Source organism: Vicugna pacos, chromosome 27 (genome assembly GCF_048564905.1).
Source record: "Vicugna pacos chromosome 27, VicPac4, whole genome shotgun sequence".
Taxonomy (NCBI): Eukaryota; Metazoa; Chordata; class Mammalia; order Artiodactyla; family Camelidae; genus Vicugna; species Vicugna pacos.
The window spans coordinates 23,830,830-23,853,722 of NC_133013.1; the positions used below are offsets into that span (position 1 = coordinate 23,830,830).

General features: G+C 48.2%; 2 protein-coding genes and 1 long non-coding RNA gene across 8 annotated transcripts in view; 2 read left to right on the top strand and 1 right to left on the bottom strand.

Moving 5' to 3' along the window:
• Window positions 1–3,694: 3,694 nt before the first annotated feature.
• Window positions 3,695–9,504, top strand: ISL2 (ISL LIM homeobox 2). The gene is made up of 6 exons (XM_072951190.1): window positions 3,695–3,827; window positions 4,669–4,858; window positions 5,143–5,405; window positions 7,229–7,512; window positions 8,116–8,283; window positions 8,706–9,504. Exons 1-6 carry the CDS (start codon window positions 3,770–3,772, stop codon window positions 8,820–8,822), a joined length of 1,080 nt encoding a protein of 359 aa, XP_072807291.1. The 5' UTR covers window positions 3,695–3,769; the 3' UTR covers window positions 8,823–9,504.
• Window positions 9,505–9,772: 268 nt separating this feature from the next.
• LOC140689758 (uncharacterized) lies at window positions 9,773–17,147 on the top strand. 2 transcript variants are annotated; one of them, XR_012064842.1, is made up of 5 exons: window positions 9,773–9,864; window positions 14,628–14,696; window positions 14,841–15,007; window positions 15,766–15,975; window positions 16,628–17,147. It is a non-coding gene; the product is annotated as an uncharacterized lncRNA (long non-coding RNA). The 2 variants fall into 2 exon arrangements; XR_012064841.1 differs by having other exon boundaries at window positions 15,766–15,962.
• SCAPER (S-phase cyclin A associated protein in the ER) overlaps window positions 15,326–22,893 on the bottom strand; it is a 269,359-nt gene continuing 261,791 nt past the window's right edge. For all 5 annotated transcript variants that reach the window (XM_031691717.2, XM_072950937.1, XM_072950939.1 and 2 more), the window contains 3 exons: window positions 20,967–21,158; window positions 18,101–18,152; window positions 15,326–15,847 (listed from right to left, as the gene is read on the bottom strand). In XM_031691717.2, the coding sequence (XP_031547577.2) occupies window positions 15,744–15,847; window positions 18,101–18,152; window positions 20,967–21,158 (348 nt within the window). In that variant the 3' untranslated portion in view covers window positions 15,326–15,743. The remainder of the gene's footprint in view (window positions 15,848–18,100; window positions 18,153–20,966; window positions 21,159–22,893) is intronic.

A 22,893-nucleotide genomic window follows, 5' to 3' on the forward strand; every position in this document is an offset into this window, starting at 1 on the left:
ATGTAGGTCAGGCCCAGCATCCCTCCCTACACATGTGATTCCATGAAAAATAGGAGACAAAACATCTCCCGGCAGGTAAAGCTCTCCTGAGTGTGTAAGAACAGGAAGGCAGTTAGCTGGGCAGGAAGGTGAGGGTGTGCGTGCACGGGTGGGCCTGTAGGCGCTGCTGGGCCCCCACCGGGCCCCTGGGCTTGCGGGACAGTCAGGGGGAGGACAACTACTCTCTGGGTTGCGATTTCTTCTCTGTCAAACAAGGGCCTTTTGGTTCTAGTGTTCTAGATGGAAAGAAGGAGAAGAAGAAGAAAAAAAAAGGAGGAGGAGGGGATTGACTAAACAAAACTGGAAAATACTAGAGGCCGGTTTCTTTTAGGTGACCGGCCTGCTCTGTGACCCTCCCACCCCGGCCTGGGCCCCCAGGCCTCGTACTTTCCCGCTCTTTCTCTCAGGTCTTGTTCCCAGGGTAGGAGCTGCTGTCCCTGTAGTGCGAGTGACCACCTGTTCTGTTCTTTCTCAAGGATTTCTGCACAGTAAGCCTGTCTTTTAGGGGAACTGTGAGTAGAGTTTAAGGCAGCAGTGATGAGGTGTGGGAGGTCTGGGGAGAAGGAATCCAAGGAGACTTCCCTGTACTTCTGAAACCTTCCCAGGAGGAGGGTCATAGCTGGGCTAGTTTTATTGGATAATACAGAGCTATGAAGCTCAAGGTGCTTGCTATTCTGAGTGAGGGTAGAGAGTGCTGTAAAACCCAGGAAAGGAGGCAGCCAGATCCCCTGAGTGCCATAGCCTGGGACATGGAGGAGAGGACCCTGGGAACAGCCAGGAGGCAGAGAACAAGGGCAGGGCCGGATCAACGGCACCTTATAGCTGTGCTGGGGGAAAAGGATTTTCTCTTCTTTTGCTCCAGGGCTGGGTTTCCAAGGGTGGCTGTGACCCAGGAGATGCACATGGAGGGATCTTGAAACTGGTTCGCGGATTTACAGCTCCAGAGAAGTGAAGCTGGTGGGTAATAGGACCACATTCATGTGGGTCTTCCACTGCACAGTGAAAGAAGCAAGGAAGATAGAGCCAGGCAGACCTGCTCTGAACTCCAGCTCCAACTTATCCTGTGACCAGAAGCAATCATGTTACCGCCCTAAGCCTCAGTTTCCTCAGGGATTGAATGAGTCTGATACTACTGACCTCATTAACACTGCTATAAAGATGCCATAGGCTAATAACAGGGGCTTTGCACATGTGGAGCCCAAACAAATATTAGTTCTTGACCCTCCTATCTGACATCCCAGAAGTCGCCATCTCTCCCTCCTCCCTAATAGGGTCTCAAAGGACTGCTTTTCCTGAGCTCCTGAGCAGGAGAAATTTCTCCTCTTGGCAGGAAAGTGTTAAAGTCCAGCCCTAGGATTCCAGCCCAGAGCCGCCCCCTCCTGGCTGCCTGAACCCTTGAGTTACTGATTTTCTGCCAGGAGCACCTCCTAGTTCACTGCAGAGTCATACGTTACCACATGCCACCCCCTATTCTGAGACTATGTACGCAGACACACAGACACCATCTGTACACAAACTCGACACTCGGACCACACTTTCTGATCTCCCATCTCTGCAGGAGACCCACACAGAGCAAGCACACATGGAAATGCACAAAGAAATCATCAGATGCCATAGACACAGATATACCTAGATTTCCCCTCCACACCCAGGCACACGCAGGAACCGAGCATGGGAAAGGCATGGTATACAGAGAAGCTCCCAACACAAAGATAAAGTTATGATGATAATTATCATAGTCAACTCGTATTGTATTTCCTATGTGCCAAATATTGTTCTAAGCCTTTTCTACAGAATTGTTTAATTCTTACAATAGTAGAGGTAGATACTATTTTTATCTCCCACTTTACAGATGAAGAAACTGAAGGACATAGAAGTAAAATAAAATGCCTGAGGTCACAGAGCAGCATGGCACAGACATACCCACCCATACCCGCTCCCTCCCTTCTCAAACCTGTTTATTTACATAGACATTCATTCAAACGCATAGACATTCATTTAAACGCATTCATTCAAAGGCATTCATTCATTCAAACGGAGCATTCTCCCCTCTGCCCCTTTTCCCCACACTCAGTGTGAGCACTGTTTGGGATGCTAGCGGCCAAAGGACGTAAGAGACGGCCTGTTGGCACAGCGGCTGGTAAGCTATGCCCAGGAACCAAACCAGTGTGACGACCAGATGTTCCAAAGGTGGTGGCAGTGGTTAGAAGCCTCACAAGATGACGGGAACTCCACTTAAGGCGCTAGGTAGGCCATCGCGGAGTAGTGAGTTCAGTGTGCATTGAGGGCCTAGACCCAGCTGTCTGCAAGGGCTCTCCCTGCGCACTTGGCTGCACCCATTTCCCGGCGAGCAGCCCAGAGCTTGAGGCCAACCAGTTTTAGGTTTTTAGCAGAAGGGCCACAGCACTCGATGGCGCCCTTGGGCAGACGTGGGTCTGGGATTCCGGTGCATTTTATCCCCAGGCGTCCACCTGCGCCCCTCCCAGGCTCGCACTAAGTTCTTAGTACACCTTTTAATGGGAAAACAACAGCCCCATGGTTGGGTAAATGTTATTTATAATTCATGGGCCAGTCTTTGAACCCTTTCAGACAAAAACCACAGCGATTTCTTTGAAAGAAAGAAATGCCTGGACTACTCAGAAATCGCAGTTTTTCTAAGTACCGACAAACCGCTGCACAGATAGTAAATTACCCCGCGCGCCACATTTGTTTCTGATTATTGCGTTGCAGTTCGTTTCTGAAATAAAACAGAAGAGTTTATAAATATCGTTTATTCTAGAAGTGGGACACACGTTCGACCCCAGCATTGTTCCTAGAAGGAGCTGTGAGATTCGAGTGGGGAAAGAATGGGGGGAGTCCGTGTCAAATTACACCTCCGCCCCAAATGCAAGTCAAGGCTCGAATCTGGATCCGGTGAGCGTCTTCGGATTCTGCGTCTGGCATTACCCACCTAATGCTCCAACTTGGAGTTTTCCACAGGCGCACGGGTGGGGATGTCTAAATAGAGTTTAAACCCTCAACCTCTGTCTAGCTTGGACCCCGAGAACAAAGGCGCCTGAGAGGAAGAAGGTGACCAGCTGGATAGTGATGGTCTTGTCCAAACAGACACGCTTCCCTCTAGCTCTCATCCCGAGAGAGTGTTTTTTGTTTGTTTGTTTTTTTAAATGAAAGAAGGAAGCATTTAAAGGAACGGCCTCTCTCCACTCCCCAGGTATCCATCACCCCGCCCGACCGCGCCTAGGGAGACGGCCGCGTGAGTCTAAGGGCAAGATCAGCGCTGCAGCGGCGGGGGAGACCGCTCAGCGGTGACACAAGGTCCAGCCGGGATTGCCCGACCCGGGGCCGGAGTGAGGATCTTTGTAGATTTCGGGGGAGAGGGCTGCGCTCCATTGTTCACTCCGGACCAATCAGGGTTTGCCCATTTCCTTCCAGCCAATCTCCCGTCACCCCCGCCTTCCACCGAACCCACCCCGCCCTTCCGCCCCCAGGTCCCCGTCACCTCCCCCGCATCCCCCGCGGTTCTGGGGAAGCTTCGTGACGCCACAGGTCCCGCCTCCAGCTCCGGCCCGGGGCGAGTGCGTGCTGACGTCATGCTGCGTGCGGGCCGGTGCGGAATCGCTCCTTCAACTCCGCGGGGCAGGAGGAGTTAGTTAGCAAAGAGCCGAGGCTGGGCGCGCGACCTTCGTCCTTCTGCCCCTGGCCGCACGCTTTGCGCACATCTCTTTTCTGCATGGTGGATATTATTTTTCATTATCCTTTTCTGGGTACTATGGGGGATCATTCCAAGAGTAAGTCTTTCTGTGTGTGTGTGTGTGTGTGTGTGTATGCGTGTGCGCGCGCGTGCTTAATATGCAGTATTTCTAATGCAGAAGAATGTTTAGCGGATTCTACAAGTGGCTTCTATTTGACAGGACACCGGGAGAGAAAAAACAAAACGAATGCGTTTTCCTGCGGGACCACTTTTCCTTCGGAATCCTATTGTTTTCGTTTATAATTAAACACTTTTTCTTGAGCCTGCTAGGCTGACCTCAGGCTGTGAAATCTGCTTCTGTTTTGCGCTAAGGTTTGATTTAAGGATGAGGGGGGTTTTGTTTGCTTGCTTGTCTTTCGGTCCTTCAAGTGAGGAAGATTACTTTATGTTGATCTCGGATATTTAGACTGAGAAATGTCAAAGAGGATGAGCGGAGACTCCGCTTAAAGCTGATGTGTCTGTGTTGGGATAGAAGGGAGTCACTGTGAGAGGGAGGGTTCGGACGGAAATGCCGGCACATCACCATTCAGTATCGATGCGGTGGCGTCGGTAGGGCTTAAATATCTATTTACTCTTTCTTCTCACTGGCGTGTTAGCTTTTAGTTACAAGATATATCGATAAAATGACTATGTTCAAGTGAATGTAATAGAGAAAAAATTGGGGTGGGGTGGGGTGTGACAAAAAGCCCTCGCAAATTCAGAAGATTTTGTTTTTTCGTTTCCAATTGTCTGGACCTTTACGAAGCCCATTTCCTCTTCCTTGTGGCTGTAATTCTTGAAAGAGCGAGAGCGCGAGCGGTTTGGGTTGGGGCTGGAGCGGCCTCGGCTGAGGTCCGGGCAGCCAGGCCTGACGCGGGCTCCGCGTCCTTCCCCGGCAGAGAAGCCCGGGACGGCCATGTGCGTGGGCTGCGGGAGTCAGATCCACGACCAGTTTATCCTGCGGGTGTCGCCCGACCTCGAGTGGCACGCAGCCTGCCTCAAGTGCGCCGAGTGCAGCCAGTACCTTGACGAGACGTGCACGTGCTTCGTGAGAGACGGGAAGACCTATTGCAAGCGGGACTATGTCAGGTGAGGTCCCAGGGTGCCCGGGATCAGCCACCGCCCGCTGGGGCTCGGGCTCGGGCTCAGGGTTGACGGGCTGCCTGTGCGCCCCCGCGCGGAGAGAAGGCCGCCCCCATCCCGAACGCACGCCGCTGCCACCTCCTAGCCTGGGAACCCTCCAAGGGCCGGTCCCCGCAGTCTCCCTTGGGCCACAAAGCGTCCTGGGCGTGAGTGCGCGTAGCCGATCCGGCTCGGGAGGCGAGGCCGGTCGCAGGCCCCGCGCTGACAGCGGCCGCGCCGTGGGCCCGCAGGCTCTTCGGCATCAAGTGCGCCAAGTGCCAGGTGGGCTTCAGCAGCAGCGATCTGGTGATGCGGGCGCGGGACAGCGTGTACCACATCGAGTGCTTCCGCTGCTCTGTGTGCAGCCGCCAGCTGCTGCCCGGCGACGAGTTCTCGTTGAGGGAGCACGAGCTGCTCTGCCGCGCGGACCACGGCCTCCTGCTCGAGCGCGCCGCGGCCGGCAGCCCGCGCAGCCCTGGACCGCTCCCCGGCGCCCGCGGCCTGCATCTGCCAGGTAAGCCGAGCGCGCCTAGCCCTGAGCCGCCAGCGCGGGTGTGAATGTGTGTGTGTGTATGTTCCTAGGGGGATGGTTGTGCTCGGACGAAAAGTTGTCACTTGGGTATATTTCCGTTTGCAGAGGATTGTAGGGTTTTCTGGGTGAGTGCAGAACTGTGTGCTAGGAGCCAGGCTGAGTTGTGCGTTCGTGTGTGCCGGGAGAAAATTGCGTGTGGGTAAACGTGAGCTGGGATTGTGTGTGTATGAATGTGTGAGGGTAAGGAATTGTGGAGAATTGTGTTCTCTGTGATCAGGAATATGTAGGACATGGTACTAGGAGCAGGAAGGTGAATGACGACAGGGAATCCGAAGTGGTGACTTTGTCTAAAGGATTTGTATTGGGAATTTCAAGCAGTGTGTATGTTGGCAGAGAGGAAAGATAGGTTTGCCTGAGGGTATGCATGTAGAGTACAGCTCCCGGCCTAGAGCTGGGCTCAGCCAGCCAGAAGCCCACCCATAAAGACAGCTCTGAAGGCTGACCACCCAACAAAGATCGAGAGTCTGCATTTGTGTTTTGAGGCCCAGTTTGATGAACAACTTAACCAAACGTTTCTTGGTGGGGAAAGGGTAGAGGCACAATGGACTCAGGGATCATTGAAAACACCTTCGGAGATGCCCTGGGTCCTAATCAGAAGATGCCCAGAAAGGAGTGTGTGTGGGGTATTACCAGGTAGGGATGGTGCCCCTGTCTGAGCAGTTACCAGCAAGTAGCCACAGACCTGAGGCACCAATCTCTAGACCAGGCTGAGCCTCTGGGTGCTGTGTGATCTTGAAGTGCTCCCTATTCTCTCTGGTCCTCCCTTTACTCCCCTATAGAATGAGGAAATTGGGCTAGACTGGCTATTTGTAAATATTTATCTAGACCTAGAGATGCCTGGAAGGGGATAGAAATGGAAACAGTGCGGCATATATCTAAGCGTATGTAGACCTGGGTCAGATTGGGGTGTGAAACAGGATGAAGTCAGTGTTGAGTGCACCCTGGTCTCGACCGGCTCCCTTTTGTTTGTTGCGGGTTGTGGGCAGTGGGAGTCAGATCCTGCATACCCAATTCTTCTCAACTTGGGGTTGAGAGAACCCAAGGCTAAGTAAGGAGAGGGCCAGCGGCTGAGCGGAGGCCGGGAGGGTGGCCGCTGGTCCAGGGAACCTGGAACCTTGAGGGAGGAGACCCGGGGGACCGAGGCCCAAGGGCTGGCGGGAAGGAACCGTTCCAGGCCCTGGAGGCCCACCCGAGCCCCAGGCCGGGTCTTCACGACACGCCGCCCGGTCCTAGCGGCCTCTGAATCAGAGGGAAGGGCTCGTGGGGAGCGGGAGGCAAGCCTCCTAATCCCGACGCAGCGCGGCGCTCAGGGTCCGCGTGGGTCTCCTTCCCCCTCCTGAGTCCCTGGCGCGCCTCCTCCCTCTTCCTCTGAAACGCCGACTTCTTCCGGAGGGCTTACCTCGTCCCGCCGGGCCCATGCTGGCATTCCTAGGGTCTGGTAAGTGGAGGAGGCACAGCCGGGAGCCGCCACTCTCGTCCAACACAGGCCTAGCTCAGAACTCCCACGCCCTGCTTGCGCGGCAGGAGATTGCTGCGGGGAGCCCTTCGGTGAACTGGGGAAGGGACAAAAATACACACCTTTCTCTGGGTAGGGCGAACAGATGGCAAGGGAGGCAATTGAACAATAAAGCGAAACAAAGGGAATAAAAGTGAAACGAAATCGGGTCTTAGAGGACTCGGCCGCCGCGAGGCGGGCGCGGGGAGGGTGGGTGGCGGCCCCTCGCACACCTCTGGCTCCCTTGCAGACCCGGGGTCCGGCCGGCAGCCCTCGCTGCGCCCGCATGTGCACAAACAGACGGAGAAGACAACCCGCGTGCGGACCGTGCTCAACGAGAAGCAGCTGCACACTCTGCGGACGTGCTACGCCGCCAACCCACGGCCCGACGCGCTCATGAAGGAGCAGCTGGTGGAGATGACCGGCCTGAGCCCGCGAGTCATCCGAGTCTGGTTCCAGAACAAGCGTTGCAAGGATAAGAAGAAATCCATCCTTATGAAGCAGCTGCAGCAGCAGCAGCACAACGATAAGACGGTGTGGGACAGGGTGCTGGAGAATCGGATCGGGTGGGGCCTCGGGTTCGCGCCGCGCCGCGCCGTGCCGTCTAGGTGCCGTTTTCTGGGCCGGCTCGCGGGATATCCAGGGGGAATTGGACTCTCCAGATAGCTTGTGTTTGTGCTTGCAAAGCTTACCTTGGGGTTGAAGCCTCCTTAATTACTGTATTTGAAATCAGGTCTTCTTGTCCCAGCGGCAGACCTGAGTCGGGGTCCATGGCCCATCTGGGAGCCCAAGGCGGCATGGTAGTGCCGCGCCCGCTAGTCGGGGCGGGTTGTGCCCTTTCGGCTTGACTGAACACTTTCCCTTTACAAACCTGGAGAGGGAGGAGAACGCAGGTCTCGCTGTCGTTCCCTTGCCCCGTAGGCTTCCAGCACTGAGGCCTATGTTTGCGGTTTTCAGGCTCGGGGCAACTCCAATGGGGAAGGAGGACTCACTGTGCTGCGGACAAGTGTACACCTCCCCCAGATCGTTTCAGGCTCCAAATCGCGTGCCAGTGCCTGGAGCCCCAGTCTCAAAGGCGGTGGGAAACGCAAGATCTAACTCGAGCTTCCCCCACCCCTACTTCTGCTTGTCCCGCAGAGCCTCCAGGGACTGACCGGGACGCCCCTGGTTGCGGGCAGCCCCATCCGCCACGAGAGCGCGGTGCAGGGCAGCGCTGTCGAGGTGCAGACGTACCAACCGCCCTGGAAAGCGCTCAGCGAGTTCGCCCTCCAGAGTGACCTGGACCAACCCGCCTTCCAGCAGCTGGTGAGGCCTTGCCCTACCTGCCCGGACCTCAGGATTCCTGGGGAGGTGGGGTGGATTTGGCCACTTAGCCAAGGTGAAAGGGGTGGGGGTTTCTCAAGGGGTGAGGAGCTGGACAGCCCTAAGAGGGGCTGGGGGGGGGGGCGCTGTGGGGTGAGTAGCTGCAACCGCACCCGGCCAGTAATTCTCCCTAAACCAGGTCTCCTTGGATTAATTGCTCGCAGGAGAGGTCGAGGGATTAACCAACCCGAGTTCACCCCACCCCCCATACCTCTGCGTGCGCTTGGGGACCTGGCCGACTTCAACGGCCTGCTCCCAGCCGGCGGCTTGTCCCAGGGGATACCCCCGACTCGGAGCAGGCGGCTCGGGAAAACCAGCTTGGGCACGTCTTCACCCGCTCCTTCCCGGTGTCTCCACTGCCCCAGGTCTCCTTCTCCGAGTCTGGCTCCCTAGGCAACTCCTCCGGCAGCGACGTGACCTCCCTGTCATCGCAGCTCCCGGACACCCCCAACAGCATGGTGCCGAGTCCCGTGGAAACGTGAGGGGGACCCTTCCCCGCCAGCCCGCGGACCTCGCATGCTCCCTGCATGAGACTCACCCATGCTCAGGCCATTCCAGCTCCGAAAACTCTCTCGCCTTTGTAATTATTATTATTTAAAGAGAGAGGACTGAGAGAAGCGGCTGGGACAGCCCAACGCGCCGAGACGAAACCTGCTTTTACCAGACTGCAGAGCCCTGCTCCGAGGACTTTTATTTTTACAAAACCAGAATTTGGGATTTACTAGCGTTATCTCTGCCCTCTCCTCTCCCTCGCTTCGCGGGGCCGCTGCCGCTGGGTTTCCACGCCCCCTGCCCACGCACCCACCTCGGCGTGGAGAACGCGCAGGGCAGGTCCCGCGCAGATCCCGCCCAGAGCTCGCCCATGCGGTGTCTGTCTGCCCCAACCCGGCCCTGAGCTCCTAGGCGGCTTCGCCCGGGCTCTAGCAGGGAAGAGGATGGGGATAATCCAGAGGAACAGACACTCCATCCCCCAAATCGCATGATTGCTGGAAAAAAAGTAGAAACGAAACTTTCCTTGAAAATGTTTTAAATTATCAGTCGACGGAGGACAGAGTGTGTGAGCCTTTGCCGAACAATACGTAAGTTATTGTTATTTATTGTGAGATCAGTCAGTTCATAGTGGGACAAATATTTTGATCTTAATAAAAAAATAATAACCCGATGCGATGCTGCTGCTGTGTGCTGTTAGCGCAGCGAGAGGGCTGGGCGAACGTAGGTTGGGGTTGGGACTTAATTCAACGAAAATAAGGCTCCTCGGGTTAGGAGGCCCAAGATCCGAGCAGGGCCCACGGCTCGTGCCCGCGCCTCGCGCACCGCTGGCCCGCGTGCTTCCGTGCCGCCGGGGGCGGGCCCGGCGGGGATTGGGCGCCACCTGGGGGGCGGGGCTAGGCCCCTGCGCTCCGTGCGCCCCGTGCGGTCCCGCGAGGCCCGGCCAACTGCAGGAGCGCCGAGGCCGTCCCGGAAGCCGGCGCACTCCTGCTCGCCCCCTACCCTGGCGTTTCAGCGCAGAAGCCCGCGGCGCGGGTAAGGCGACCCGGTTCGGGCGGAAAACCTGCGATGCTCCAATGGCGGCCGTTCGGCTCGCGAGGGCGAGTCGTTCCCTCTCAGCCTTGTCTCAGCTCCTGGAGCAGGACCCAGCCTGGCGGCCCTCAAGGCCCGGGCCTGGACCCTCGCTCCATTTTCCGCCGGTGCACTCGGACCCTCCCTGCGCTTCTCTTCCCGTCTGTCTGGGGTCCCGAACCCCTACACCCCGGTGCCTCGCCGGCCTGCCTGACACTGCGGCCCTGTCGCCGAGCTGCACGGCCCCGGGGCGAACAGGGGGCCGTGACGGCTCATCCTCGCCACTGTCCCCAGAGTGGATGCGCGAGCCGTGATCAATCTCGAAGCATTTATTAATTCCCCCGTCTAGACAGAGGAGAAGGCCGGGCGGCGGCTCCTTATCTGCATTTGGCATCACCTGCAAGCGATACACTGAAGGAGCCACAACAAACCCCCGCTAGGATCGCGGCTGCCAGGGAAAATAAGTCCACCCAGAACCAGTCTGGCGTGTCCTTGGTTTATTTTCTTTCCAGACCCGAAATGCAGCGGGCGGGGGATGGCTCGGGTGGGAGGGGGCTGGGAATGGCCCCTGGATATGCCGTGCCCAGGTCACTTGGTGTGACATTTCAAACCCCTGCGACTTGTTTTCTTGAAAACTGGCTTTAGTGATCGCAGGAAATAACCGAGAGAGATACTGAATCTCCAGCAGGCCCCCGGGCAAGCACAAAAAAACCGGGAGGCTCAGGTTTTACCCTTCACAAATATTTAACCCTTTGGCAGCCTGGGACAGTGCTTTTCATAGACCAGCCTTTCCTTGGTAGACTCAGGAAGCTGCCAGCCTACCAGTCAATCCAGTGCTCTTGAAGAATCTCCGGCATTGTCTTTCCGTTTGCTTGTCTTGAATTAAAAGACCAAGTATCCTTTGTCCAGGATTTGTTTTGAAAGAGGGCAACGCCCTAACTGAGTAAGGGATAGTTGTCATCTTTGCTCAGGTAGTGTCTGGTAAGGAAAAATGTGTCTGAGAGGCAGCTGTGGTCGCCGGATAGAGGACGTGCCTTCTCTTAAGAAGCCATGTGCTGCTTGGATAGCCGGAGGCCACTGTAGGTTTTTCAGCAGAGCTGATGGCAGGATTCATCAGCGGTTCCTCCACTTCCCCCGGTTAGAGATGGAAGGCTGGAAGCTGGCTGGCAATTATTGAAAGAAAATGGGAGGAGGTGGGAAAATCGGGCCACATTTATATTTTACTTCCTGAAAGTCAAGGTGATGCGAGCACAAAAATTAAAGAGAACATTCCCCTTCAGGATTTAGGAAATGGTGCTGCAAACTTAGAGATAAGGGAAGAGATATGTAGGGCTAATGAGGACCAGCTTTACCTCTTAAGTGCCCAGAAACGGTTTTAATAATCAGGGTTAGGTTCTTTGAGGCTTCGTTCCCTTAACTTAGACCATTCCCTCCCAAACAGAAATCTAGATACTTCCTTTTACCTTCTGGCTGGCCATTGGGTAGGAGGCTAAACTCCCAAGGAATCTTACTTTGGAAAACTTTTGATTTATCTGGAATATAGGGTTTTGTCATTTTTAAAAAGGAAATAACAGGTTCTTGAATTTTAAAAATTCATTAATGGTTGTTAATTAGCTTTGCAATTTTGCTTTTGACAGACTGCAGCATTTTTAATGCTACAAATGGAAACACCTGCCTATCTAATTACAGTCATCTCTTCCCTTGCCATAGATCAAAAATCTAACTCCTCTTTTTTTATATTCATATGAGTGTGTCTGTTTCTGAATATTGGGAAATTACTCAGGCCAAAGTGGTTATTGTGTGTTAGGATGCCTTTATCTATCTGTATTGCTGTATAAAACATCGCAAGCTCTTCTCCTGGTTTGTTGCTGACCACCCAAAGGGGCACATCGTTTTCCATATGGATTTCCAGCAAAAGGGTTTGACTTTGAAGCCTTATTACAGCGGTCCCCGGTGAGGTGTCAGATCTATGGTTGGTTAGTTACATTAATAAATATCAGTTTTAGTGGTTCCCAGGTCATCTTTAAACATCTCATGCAGTACAGTAGGGATTTCTTTATAAATTAAATTACCTGTAACTATTACAAGTGTTTTATTTTATGCTTACTGAACTTTTAAAATGAGATACCCAGTTGTGTAGTAAAAAAGCCAGTTCAATCAAAGAGGCCAGAGATGGGAAGCCGTAGTTAGTTATTTAACAGATTCACTTTAGAATAAGATATTCTCAGAAGATTTATCTAATAATTTGAATAGCTCTATGTAATTGAGGCAGGGAAGGGATTCCCAGAGATGGAAAAGTTTATGGCTATTATGCCACAAATTTAATACATATTGAAAGACTCCATAATTCTGGGAAATTCAGTCCCTGTGGCAGTATTCCCACTGAACTTTAATTTTTAATGGGTTGTGGAACAGAAATCAACTTTTCAGTGTTGACTGTGGAATAGCTTAAAGCTTAGTTTTGTCAGAGCAGCAAACTGGATTTAAACGAGACATTGTCTAAGATTGTTCTCTAGAAAATGTGAGATTCTGCTGTGGTGGTGGTGGTGGGGCATAAATTGGCACACATTGTTAGCTGTGTTTTCCCATACAAGTGTTCACCAAAGAGAGCAAGAGAATTAGCTGAATAGCAGCGTACTGGAGAGAGAAAACAATGAATGAGTAATAAACTATTTGCAGAGAAGTTCCCAATGGAGTTGTGATAAAAGCAGGAAATTCAGAGAGTTTATTAAGCTGATGCAGGGAAGATTAGAGGCTTTTAAATATGGGTCTGATTGATGTAAAGGTAAACTTTCTTCAAGATACTGGGATTCAGTGCAAAAGCGAGGACTGTGTGACCAATTACAGACTAGCACCTTGTTGATGGAGACTGTGCATGGAAGATGCAGATAAATGGAGCTAGACTGAGAGCAGTAATGGGAGAAAGGGCACAAAGAAATACTCCATTGGGATCCAGATGTGGAGTTGGGTATGGAGTGGTTCAATTTATAAAGCAAGTTTGGCGCCTGGCAGAAATCGTGCCTAGAAAGGCTGGAGTGCTAGGTGAGTCCATCTTTTGGATCAGGACACGGCCTGGTCAAGAAGGTCAGCGGCTGGTGGGGGAGTGGGTCCGGGAGGGAGCAGAGGGGCAGGAGTTCAGGAAGGCTGAGAGTTTCCCCAGTGGGAAACAGGATATTTAAGGGGATGGTTTCAGTGTGGAAGGCAGGAGAACCTAGTGTTCAGAGCATGGGAACAGGGAGTGGGAAGTGGAAGAAGAGGGACGGTGACGAGTAATCCCTCCCCAGATTACTGAGACCCAGGAATTTAGAAAGCGTGGCAAGGAGCTCTGGAAGAAATGTCCCAGTTGGTTTTCCCAGCAGGGGAAGGAAGGAAAGATTGTATAGGAGGCGAAGTTCGGACCTAGGTTCAACTGGGGCCAGGTTCAGGGTTCAGGGTCACAGCGCCCCCGACTGCCGGGAGGGAGGAAGAGACTCCGGAACTCAGCAGGAAGCTGTGGCTCCTACATCCTGCTGGGCGTCCTGGGTGACAGCCCTGTAGAGCTCCCGAGAAAGGGAGCTGCCGCCTAGAGCGGGACATTCGGTTGGGCAACGGCGTGGGGCCTTCAAACGTTGCTGCCCACCGGCCTCTGGCGGCTTTTTCCTATTTGGCTCAAATTTGAGCCTTCACCCCGGGGAAAAGTCGCATCGTCAGCTTTGCAGGCTGGACCTAGCAGAAGCTTTTCGCTTCGGCCCAGGGGGTCCTCCTGTGGCCCCTGAGCCTCGGGAGACCCGGGAAGAGGCCCCCGCCCCAGGAGAAAGCCAGTGGGTGGCACTCGTCCCTGCAGATTTGAACAAGATGTGTCTGCACTCACCTGCGCGCCGCACTTTCTCATCTCAGGAGAGTTTAGAAGTCGTAAAACCCAGGGGAGTTAGAGCTTAAATCACTCCGGCCGAAGAAACGAGCATTAAAGGAGGGAACTTGAGACCTACAGACACGGCGCGGGTCGGGAGTCACCCAGAAGCCCCCAGGCACGATCCTCGCAGGCTCCCCAGCCGGGTGGAGCCGGGTTTGTCAGTCAAACCCTCTCTCCTCCCGGACGAGGGGGCCAAATGAGACCATTCAATTAAATGTTTTAATTGCGAATTCTGGTACGGTTTCTGGAAGGTTAATCACAGCTGTCTCAATTATTTATGGCCTTTTGGCAAATTTCCGACCAGATAAGAAGTATATTCTATTGTGAAGCGTCTTGCAGGAAATCTTATAAATATTTGATTATTCCTTTCAGCTACAAGGGTTCTGCGTCCACGCCCCAAGACGCGCGGGGCCGGCGGGATTCGGGAACTCCTCCCCGGGTCGGGGCGCTCCGGGCGGCGGCGGGTCGCCGAAGAAGCCGGCCGCGGACACCTGGGGCCCCAGCCCTCGGCCTCCCGGGTCGTCCCCCTCAGCCCGGCCGCGGCTCGAAGGGTTTCTGCGCGACCGCGGCGGGACTCCTGGGTCCGGCATCCGCGGCCTCGTCGCCTCCCAAGCCTTGGGAGCCGGCTTCGCCGAGGCGGGAGGGGCTTCCCGAGAGCCGGGCCCCCCGGCCCGGGGCTGGCGGCCCCCCGGCTTGGAGTCCAGCCTGGCGGCGGCCCCGCAACCATTGCACGGAAACGGCGGGCGGGTCGGGAGCATAGAGCGCACTGGGATGCGCTCGTTCATTTTTTTTGTTTTGTTTTGAAATTGAATCTCTTTATTTTTTGTTTGCAAAGAAGTAAAAACTGCATATACGTAGCTCGGCAGCATTGTGAGTCTCCAAAGAGAAGTGTCCTGAACACTAGGTAGGTAATTTTGCTTTTAAAAAGCCGATGAAAGTTGTATTTTCAACCCCCACCCCCGTCCCTCGTCTTGAATCTGATACATATTCAGAGCAAATTTTTTCCGACCAGATTTTTTCTTGGTAATGTTTGATCCTTATCTGACAGAAATTATTGCCGATGTCACTCAGTGAACGGCTTAGCACCGACCGTCGGCTTAAGGTGGAGAAACAATGAGAACAAGGATGAAAAAGTCAGCATTTCCGGGCGGACGCTCCGCACGTTCTGCTGGGAGCGGCGCACAGGCGTAGTTTCAACTTTTATTCAGAGCCGCTGTGAGCCGTCTGTTTTGCTTTTACTTCGGCGCTGCTTCATTTCACAGTTATTTGAGAAAATACTTCAGGGTGATTCACTGTGGTTGATCTTTTTGGATCACTAATTTTTATTCTGGAGAATAATTTCAGTTCATTGATGCTATTTCTATAGGAGGCTCTTAGAATTGGCTACTAGGCAAGTTTAGGCAGATCAACGAATACGATGCTCTAAATTCATTTCAAGTAACCCCCACCCCGAGAACATATTATGTAATTAGGATGTAAAAGTGTCATGAACATGTTTTACTCCAAACCTTAAAAAGGGAAATTTACAGCAGGTTAACTTTTAGTATATCTTTAATTAAGAGACTTCCGGAGTTGGAGTTAACATTTTTCTTTCAAATCTGTATTGCCCTAACAAGAAAAGTCACCATTGGAAACAGAATAAGTTATTTTATTACAAGAACAAAACGGACTTGCTAATTTTATATCTAATTTCACCCATATTACAAATGCAAAGTATATATTATCATAGGGTGTAAGTTACCAAACTCCAAAATGTTGTGCATAAATGAAGTAAACTCAACTTACAGAATTAGAACATGAAAGTATCTACATTCATTATAAATAGTGCAAAGTATGTACCATATCTACACAGTATAAACATGTGAAAATGAATTCCTCAAGGAACAGTTAGAATGTTTGAACAATTAAAAATGTTAATGAGGGTACTCAAATACAGAACCAACCAAAACATTTATTTTTTCTCTTTTTTTAAGAAAAACTGTCGAGCTTCTTCCCAGGCCTGCTGAGGAAATCTGTTAGCCAGCTCAAGATAATCTTGGGAGCCAAGGCATTTTCCTGAGAGGAAAAAAAGTTAAAAAGAGTTACATTCTTCAGTGTTTAAGAAATGAAAATTATTTTGATATCCGAGTACAAATGGAGACATACACTTCATCTAAACTATGATGCAAGTGTAAGTAAACAAGGTAATTGTATCTATCCATAGTATAAAATATATATATATAGTATATTAATCACAATCTATTTTGTGCTTCTAACCTATTCAGACATTAACCCCTATATAAAACATTATGAAAAACATTGTTTTTGGACTCCAGAGTAAGAAGATACGGGAAAATAAGTCTGGTGAATGAAATGATAGTCATATATTCCATCCTTAAGTTAGCCTTGAAAGGGTAGATCTGTTTGTAGACTTAACATTTGTTTTCTAAAATAGTATATTTAATTTAAAACATGATTTTAGCTTAAGCATAACTTTAAAAACGCCTGAGTCTGGCATTCAGTTACCTAACAAAGCACAGGAAACTCTCAGGAGCTTTACTGGATATTGAAGCAAACAATCTCATGGCCGGCCAGTCATCCAGCAGCATCTGAAAACCATTCTTCCTCAGCAGTAAGAAGTGGTGCTACCAGGAGCTGCTTTATACTTGAACTTAGAGGTTCACCTGGGCATTGAACTCAAAACATCCTGAAACATTTTATGGGGATTTAATCTAAGCAAAAGGGGACAGATGTCCAAGGTGCAAACTGGCAACATAGTGAGGCATCACTATTTTTAAAAATCAAGTAAGCGTATTATAAGCTATCACCAATAGAGTGATTTTTTTTTCTGAACAGAGTAGAGAACAATTCCCCACTTGCTGTTCTGTTGATTAATCCTATTGTAATTGGGGAAAGCATGAAAGTCAGAGAAGATGGTCCCTTGGAAAGAAAGTTGAAACCAACAGCCAGAGGCAGCCCCAGGGACTCTGCCCAACAAACAGACAGCAAATGGTCACTCATTCTTACATCAGAAGAAAGAGGAAGAAACAAGAATGTCTGTACTTCTTACTGGCAAAAAAACTGCCGTACAATTAAAAATAAATACATTAGAAGAAGACTTTTCTTGGCATTTTTGTAAATTCAAAATTTAGAAGATTGTTTTGTAAGAAATAGTAACAAATTATGCTGATCTAGTCTCCAACAGCTTAGAAAAAAAGACAGTGACTGAGTTAGGGCAGAAGTGAACTTGCAAACTAAATCTAGCTTAGACAAATGGTACCAACTATGACGTTGTCTTGAATTTCTAAAAAGGGGCATAGCTTTCTGTTTACTTCTCTGAGTGCCTGAGCCAATAAAACATGGCATTTTTTCATGATATTGTTGCAATTATAGTTATATTCTCTTTTATGTACTTTTCAAACACACACACACACACACACACACACACACACACACACACACACACACACACACACACCCCACCCCCCACCCCCCCCCATGGTGACCTCGCTTCTCCCCCAGGTAAGCGCTACTGGGTGGGTGCCCTAGAGGGTCCTGCTGGGAGTAGACCTCTGGCCACTTTAAAGACCATCAAACTAATGGAAGAATTGGGGAAAATCTAGATTAAGGTCTCATTAATCAGAGATGCTGTCATGACAGCCAGACAAAGAGCAACTTGTACTTCTCAATTACGTGTGGGTAGCAGAATATTTCAGAAAGTAAATATGCACTTTAAAATTCTATGTCTCAGCTCTGATCACAGGCAACACCTCAGCATGCTACAGGGAAGAAAAAAGAGCTTGTAAATCTTTTGGCCCCCAAACTCTGCTCATCTGGTACCTTCTTCTTCGTGTAAAACAATTTTACACTTTTTATTATCAATAAAAAATTCAAGTACTTGAATTTAGGGGGACATGTGGGCTACTATCAATGACAGTTTTATTCTGAACGTGGACAGAGAACCAAACCTATGTAATTTCAGCATTTATGTGAGTAATGCAGGCCAATATTAATGATCTGATTGTCTCTTGTATTACAAAGTGGCTCTTCAGTAATTATTCACCATTTATTATATCTTGCAAGAGGTGAGTATAAATTATATAAAGATGTTTTGTGCTTTTCTTTTACTTCCATAGATTTCTCTGTATATTCTGATGCACTCATGCTTGATGACAAAATCAATTTCTTTATTCCCTGAAATATACCTGGTATCCGAATCACAAATATTTTTGGTGATGTAATAAATGGATTTCTCTAACATTTCCAGAGGGTAGAGTGAGAAATGTCCAGCTAACGAACACATAACATTTAATTTCAATAGAGACGTACCTTTGGGTTGATAAGACTGGTTATCTGCCTGACCTGGAGTCTGTGCAAAATCCTGTGTGAGACAAGAAAAATGTTTTTATACCAATGCCATGAACAGAGAATTTTGCTAAGAGTGGCTTTAAAAATGCTTCTGAATTCCGAGACAACGATTTCTGCATGAATACTTTGGAGTCCAAACATAAAAGCTGAACAAACTGGTGTTACGTAGTTCAGATTATCATACATTAAAATCAAATAGTGATGACTCACATCTTGTAAGTATCACCAGGGGCCAGGTTGTTGCCTCCTGTGGAAACTACAAGTTTGTTTTATAGCTTACAAACTAAATGCTTAGCCAAAACTGTCTTAAAATATTGACAGATATTTAATATTTTTTAAAAGTACAACTATAAAAGCACTTATATATTCTGCAGCTAAATCTTTTAATTGAAGTATAGTTGACATACGATGTTAATTCACAGTGTGCATAGTGATTCCAAATTCACATACATTTTGAAACGGTCACCACGGTATATCTAGTTACCATCTGTCACCGTACAAAGTTATTAAATATTATTGACTATGCTGTACGCTACATCCCCATGACTTTTTACTTTATAGCTGTAAGTCTGTACCTCTTAATTCCTTTCACCTTTTTCATATACTCCCCACCTGCCTATCTCAACCACTGGTTTGTTCTCTGTATTGGTGAGTCTGTCTCTGTTCTGTTCTGTTTGTTCGTTTATTTTGTTTTTTTTAGATGCCACATGTAAGTGAAATCATATGGTAATTGTCTTTTTCTGACTGCACTTAGCAAAATACCCTTTAGGACCATCTATTCTGCAGCTGAATCTTAAAGTTTAGGAATGTTACTTTTAGATGGAACATAAATGTCATCTATAATACATAAATTTTCAGACACCTAGGACAAGCTACTAGCTCCTATTTTTAATGTAATTTTTAATAACTATTAATAATCTAACACAGGAACCTTGCAGAACCATTTTATAAACTAAAATCCAATGCGTATTCATTCCCTCGAGCATATTTATAGAAAAAATGCTTGATTTAACTCCACCAATCTAACTTGCTGTTATCCCACACATCCCATATAGGCGTTATGAGAAATTTCTGTAGCATTTACAAAATTTGTGTGTTAAAATAAAATGTATGTTAAATTTGTATTAAATCACATTTAAACGTGTTAAATCTAATAGAGTTGAATGAGAAGTACTTTGAGATCAATACCAGATGAACACACGTAATATGCATGATCCTTAGTTTAGATTCTGGTATCATTTATACTTTTATACATTGTTTTCCAGCAGTTGAAAATGTAAGGGACTAAGCTGGTACAGATGCAAAACTGTCTTTGCTCAAATATCACTGTCTTGATTGAGGCCTCTCTGCTCCTGCCGTAAAAAAACTGCACAGCACCTCGCTGGCGGGCTCTGTCCCCCTCTCTTGCCTTACTTTTCTCCACAGCACTTAACACCATCTGACATGCTATTTATTTTACTTATTTGTTTTTGAGTGACTCCCTCACTCTAATGAAAGTTCTCTAGAGGCAGGAATTTTTATCTGTTTTACTCATTGCTGTATTCCCATTGCCTAGAGCAGTACCCAGCACAGGCACTAAAAAATTACCTGCTGAATGAAAGAATGAATTTTAAGATCACGGTCATCAAATTCTCTGTATTGTATTTTCCATTTAATTTAATCCTAAGGCTAAGAATATATGAAGAATCCTAAATGTTGATATGATGGTTATAAAACTTCATTAAGATTTTAATTTTTAACCCTACAATGTTTTTTGAAACAATCCTACCTGTATATCTGAATATCTTAGAAAAATTTTTCAGAAAATGGAACCTAGACTCAAACAGAACAATTAGGCTTAAAATAAAACATTCCTAAACATAATTGATCTAGTGTGTTTATTAATTGATCATCTAATAGAGGATAGTTTAAGAAATGTAAAGTGCTAATTGCTGTCTAAGGTGAAGCAGGCTTGGGGGACTCTTCAGCCTCCCAGCCAGCTGGGCACTATTACATCCTTTCAAAAGTGATCTATGTGTATTAGCCAGAATAAGGAACAATACTAATACAGAGCTCTGCTTTCTGTTTCATTTTTATGAACAGAAAACATTGTCTATTAATCACATGTGCGTCATGGGACAAAAACACATTGGCTTTTGGGTGAACATTTGAAAGAAAATGGAAGATTTTCAGCAAATGATAATATATAGTGACAGAAACAAAATCACAGGATTAGCTATTAGCAAATATTAAAGAAGAGCCAACTTGATTTTCTGTTGTAGGTTGACTGGGTTAATTTAGATGCGGAAATGCTGCTTTGCTACAGCACTGATTCTGATTCCAGTCCCACAGAATTTAACTGGATCAGAAAAATATAAGGCCCATACTTAAAAGTTTTAGATCTAAGAAAAAGCAATATAATAGATTTTTATTACATACACACAGGCTGTGTGTGTATATATTAATACTTATTTAAAAATTTACAAATGAATAGAAGTTTTAATTGATCTTTCTTCATCAGTCACTATCCATTCCCTGTAACTAGACAAAGGGCAAGATGAATATAACAGTTAAAGACTTAAAAGCAGTCTTTTAAAAACATTTCCTTATTGCACGTTTACCGTTTCATTAACTGGAAAAATATCCTTTTCCTGAAATCCTCCAAGTAGAAATTATACAACACTCAAACCCCAGTTTTACCATCATCTTTTAGAAATTAATTTTCAAGCACAGAAATGCGTGAAATTTTAAAAAGTGTTTCTGACAAGAATAAACAATTGGCTCACTTGCTTTTCAATTGCACTAGCTTACATGTAAAGCCAGAGAATAAGGCATACACAGAAGGTACCTGAATGAACGTGGCCAGTAAAACACAGCTCATCTCTTGCTCCAGAATGATCTTGTTCTGAGGGTTGTTGTAACACGCTGCGATAAGCGACGGGAACAGCACTTTGATCAGCCGCGGGTCACTGAAGTACTGGAAGGGCAGCTGGCAGAGCTTCTGCAGCACCGTGGGGTGGCGGCCGGACTGCACGATTACCTGGAACAGGAGGAACCCCAGGTCAGTGGCCAAAAGCCCCGGCCTGCCCCATGTGTCCCTTCCCTGGCCGGGAGTGTCAGTAAGAGCCACGGAGAACACACTGAAGAAGTGTGAGGAGGGGGGAAAAAGACTCGTAACTCCTTACCAGAACTTAACTTAAATGGTATTTGAAAGGAGCAGAAAATAAATCTCATTTCCTAACTTAAGGAAAAGTTTCCCAAAGTTCTGCAGCCATTGAAAAATTATAATCCCCGAGGAAACATGGACTCCTCACGGAGAGAGGATGGAATGGATTCGGGATACACACTGCTTTAACAGAACGCCCCACCCTTCACTCTCCCCCTTAAAGCAAAATAGCCATATTCCTTAAAACCTGCAGAGCTCACACACAAGAAAGATACCGTCCGCTGTAGTCCTGCCCACCGCAGTCTTCCCCTAACCTAGCTCACGGAAGGTACTGAGCGTAGATAGAGCTGTTCCTATGCAGACAAGCTGTGGGAAAGAAAAAGGATTGCAAGGGGAATGGGAACAGTTTCTGCAAACACAGCCTCCGAAAGATCCTTCCTCCGATCCATACTGCTTATCTGTGTTTCCATCAGTGCCACTGAGTCTAAAAGGAGAATTGTTTAGATAAATGAGACTGTTGTCTCGAAGCAGTCTGGGTTTACAACTGTGTACATTTTAAGAAATGGGGCAATGCAATTAATGGGCTTCCAGGGAAGCCCTCCTAACTTACTCCCTAGGCCTACATGATAAACTAAGAAATGTCAAATTCAGATCTGTTTCAAGTAACCTTGATTAGACTGTTCTAATAAAAAGAGCTGGGTGACCCAAAGCCCACTTCTTAGCATAGGGGGAAGCTCGTGGAAGGTTAGGAACACTGTAAAATCTAAGGTCAAGACTGTAAATTGTACTTGGAAAAACACAATTTTACAGGTACACACCCAGACAGGACTGCGTTCAAATTAAAACCAGAAGGACAGAATGATACAGCAGAGGCAGGAGAAACATAAATTACAGGGATTTACAAGTTTTCAAAGTACTTTTAACAATACTTTAAGAACACACTCTCAGATGATAATGCAGTTTGGTTTAAGAACAAAATCAACAAAGTAATAGTTCACATATTTTAGCTCAATAGCTAAAATGACATCAAAACCCTTCAGAGAATGTTGATAGGGACTTGTTAATACCTTCAAATCCAGCAGGAATTTTAAAGACTTGCAGTGTGACAATTCAGCACATGGCTATGTGCTGCCATTTCTGACACTGGCTGAGAAAAATATGCCCTATCATCTACTTTATTGATAAAGCATTTACTTAAATCTTTATTTTAATTATTAGCCACAAATTTTGTAGCACAGCCAAATGATCATCACTTCAGAATTTATAATGATATCATTATTAGAAGTCTCTCTTCCCCTTTTGGACAAAAATTAAGAACAAGTTTTTTCTTTGGAACTTCACTGTTAAAATGCTATTATTGGAAGACTCACTAATTGAAAAGATATTAAAGTGGACAGTCTGGCTGGCACAGCACAACGTTAACTCAAAGATGACAATTCCTGGTTCCTGGTAAATTAGCACAGAACATGAGCCTAACTGGAACTTACTCCACCTGGACTCCTGACCCTTGCTGGGGTGAGGCAGATCCCCGTGGGGGTCAGCCCCCTCCAGGAACAGAGCTGGCTATTAGTTGCCTTTTGAAAATGTGGGTCTACAGAGGTCACCAGCA

What these genes read in the sequence shown, in the direction of transcription:
- ISL2 (XM_072951190.1), top strand. Translation starts at nt 3,770, where the DNA reads ATGGTGGATATTATTTTTCATTATCCTTTTCTGGGTACTATGGGGGAT. An exon ending in TATGGGGGATCATTCCAAGA is followed by an intron (nt 3,828 to 4,668) that starts GTAAGTCTTTCT and finishes CTTCCCCGGCAG; the next exon opens with AGAAGCCCGGGACGGCCATG. An exon ending in AACCCGCCTTCCAGCAGCTG is followed by an intron (nt 8,284 to 8,705) that starts GTGAGGCCTTGC and finishes CCACTGCCCCAG; the next exon opens with GTCTCCTTCTCCGAGTCTGG.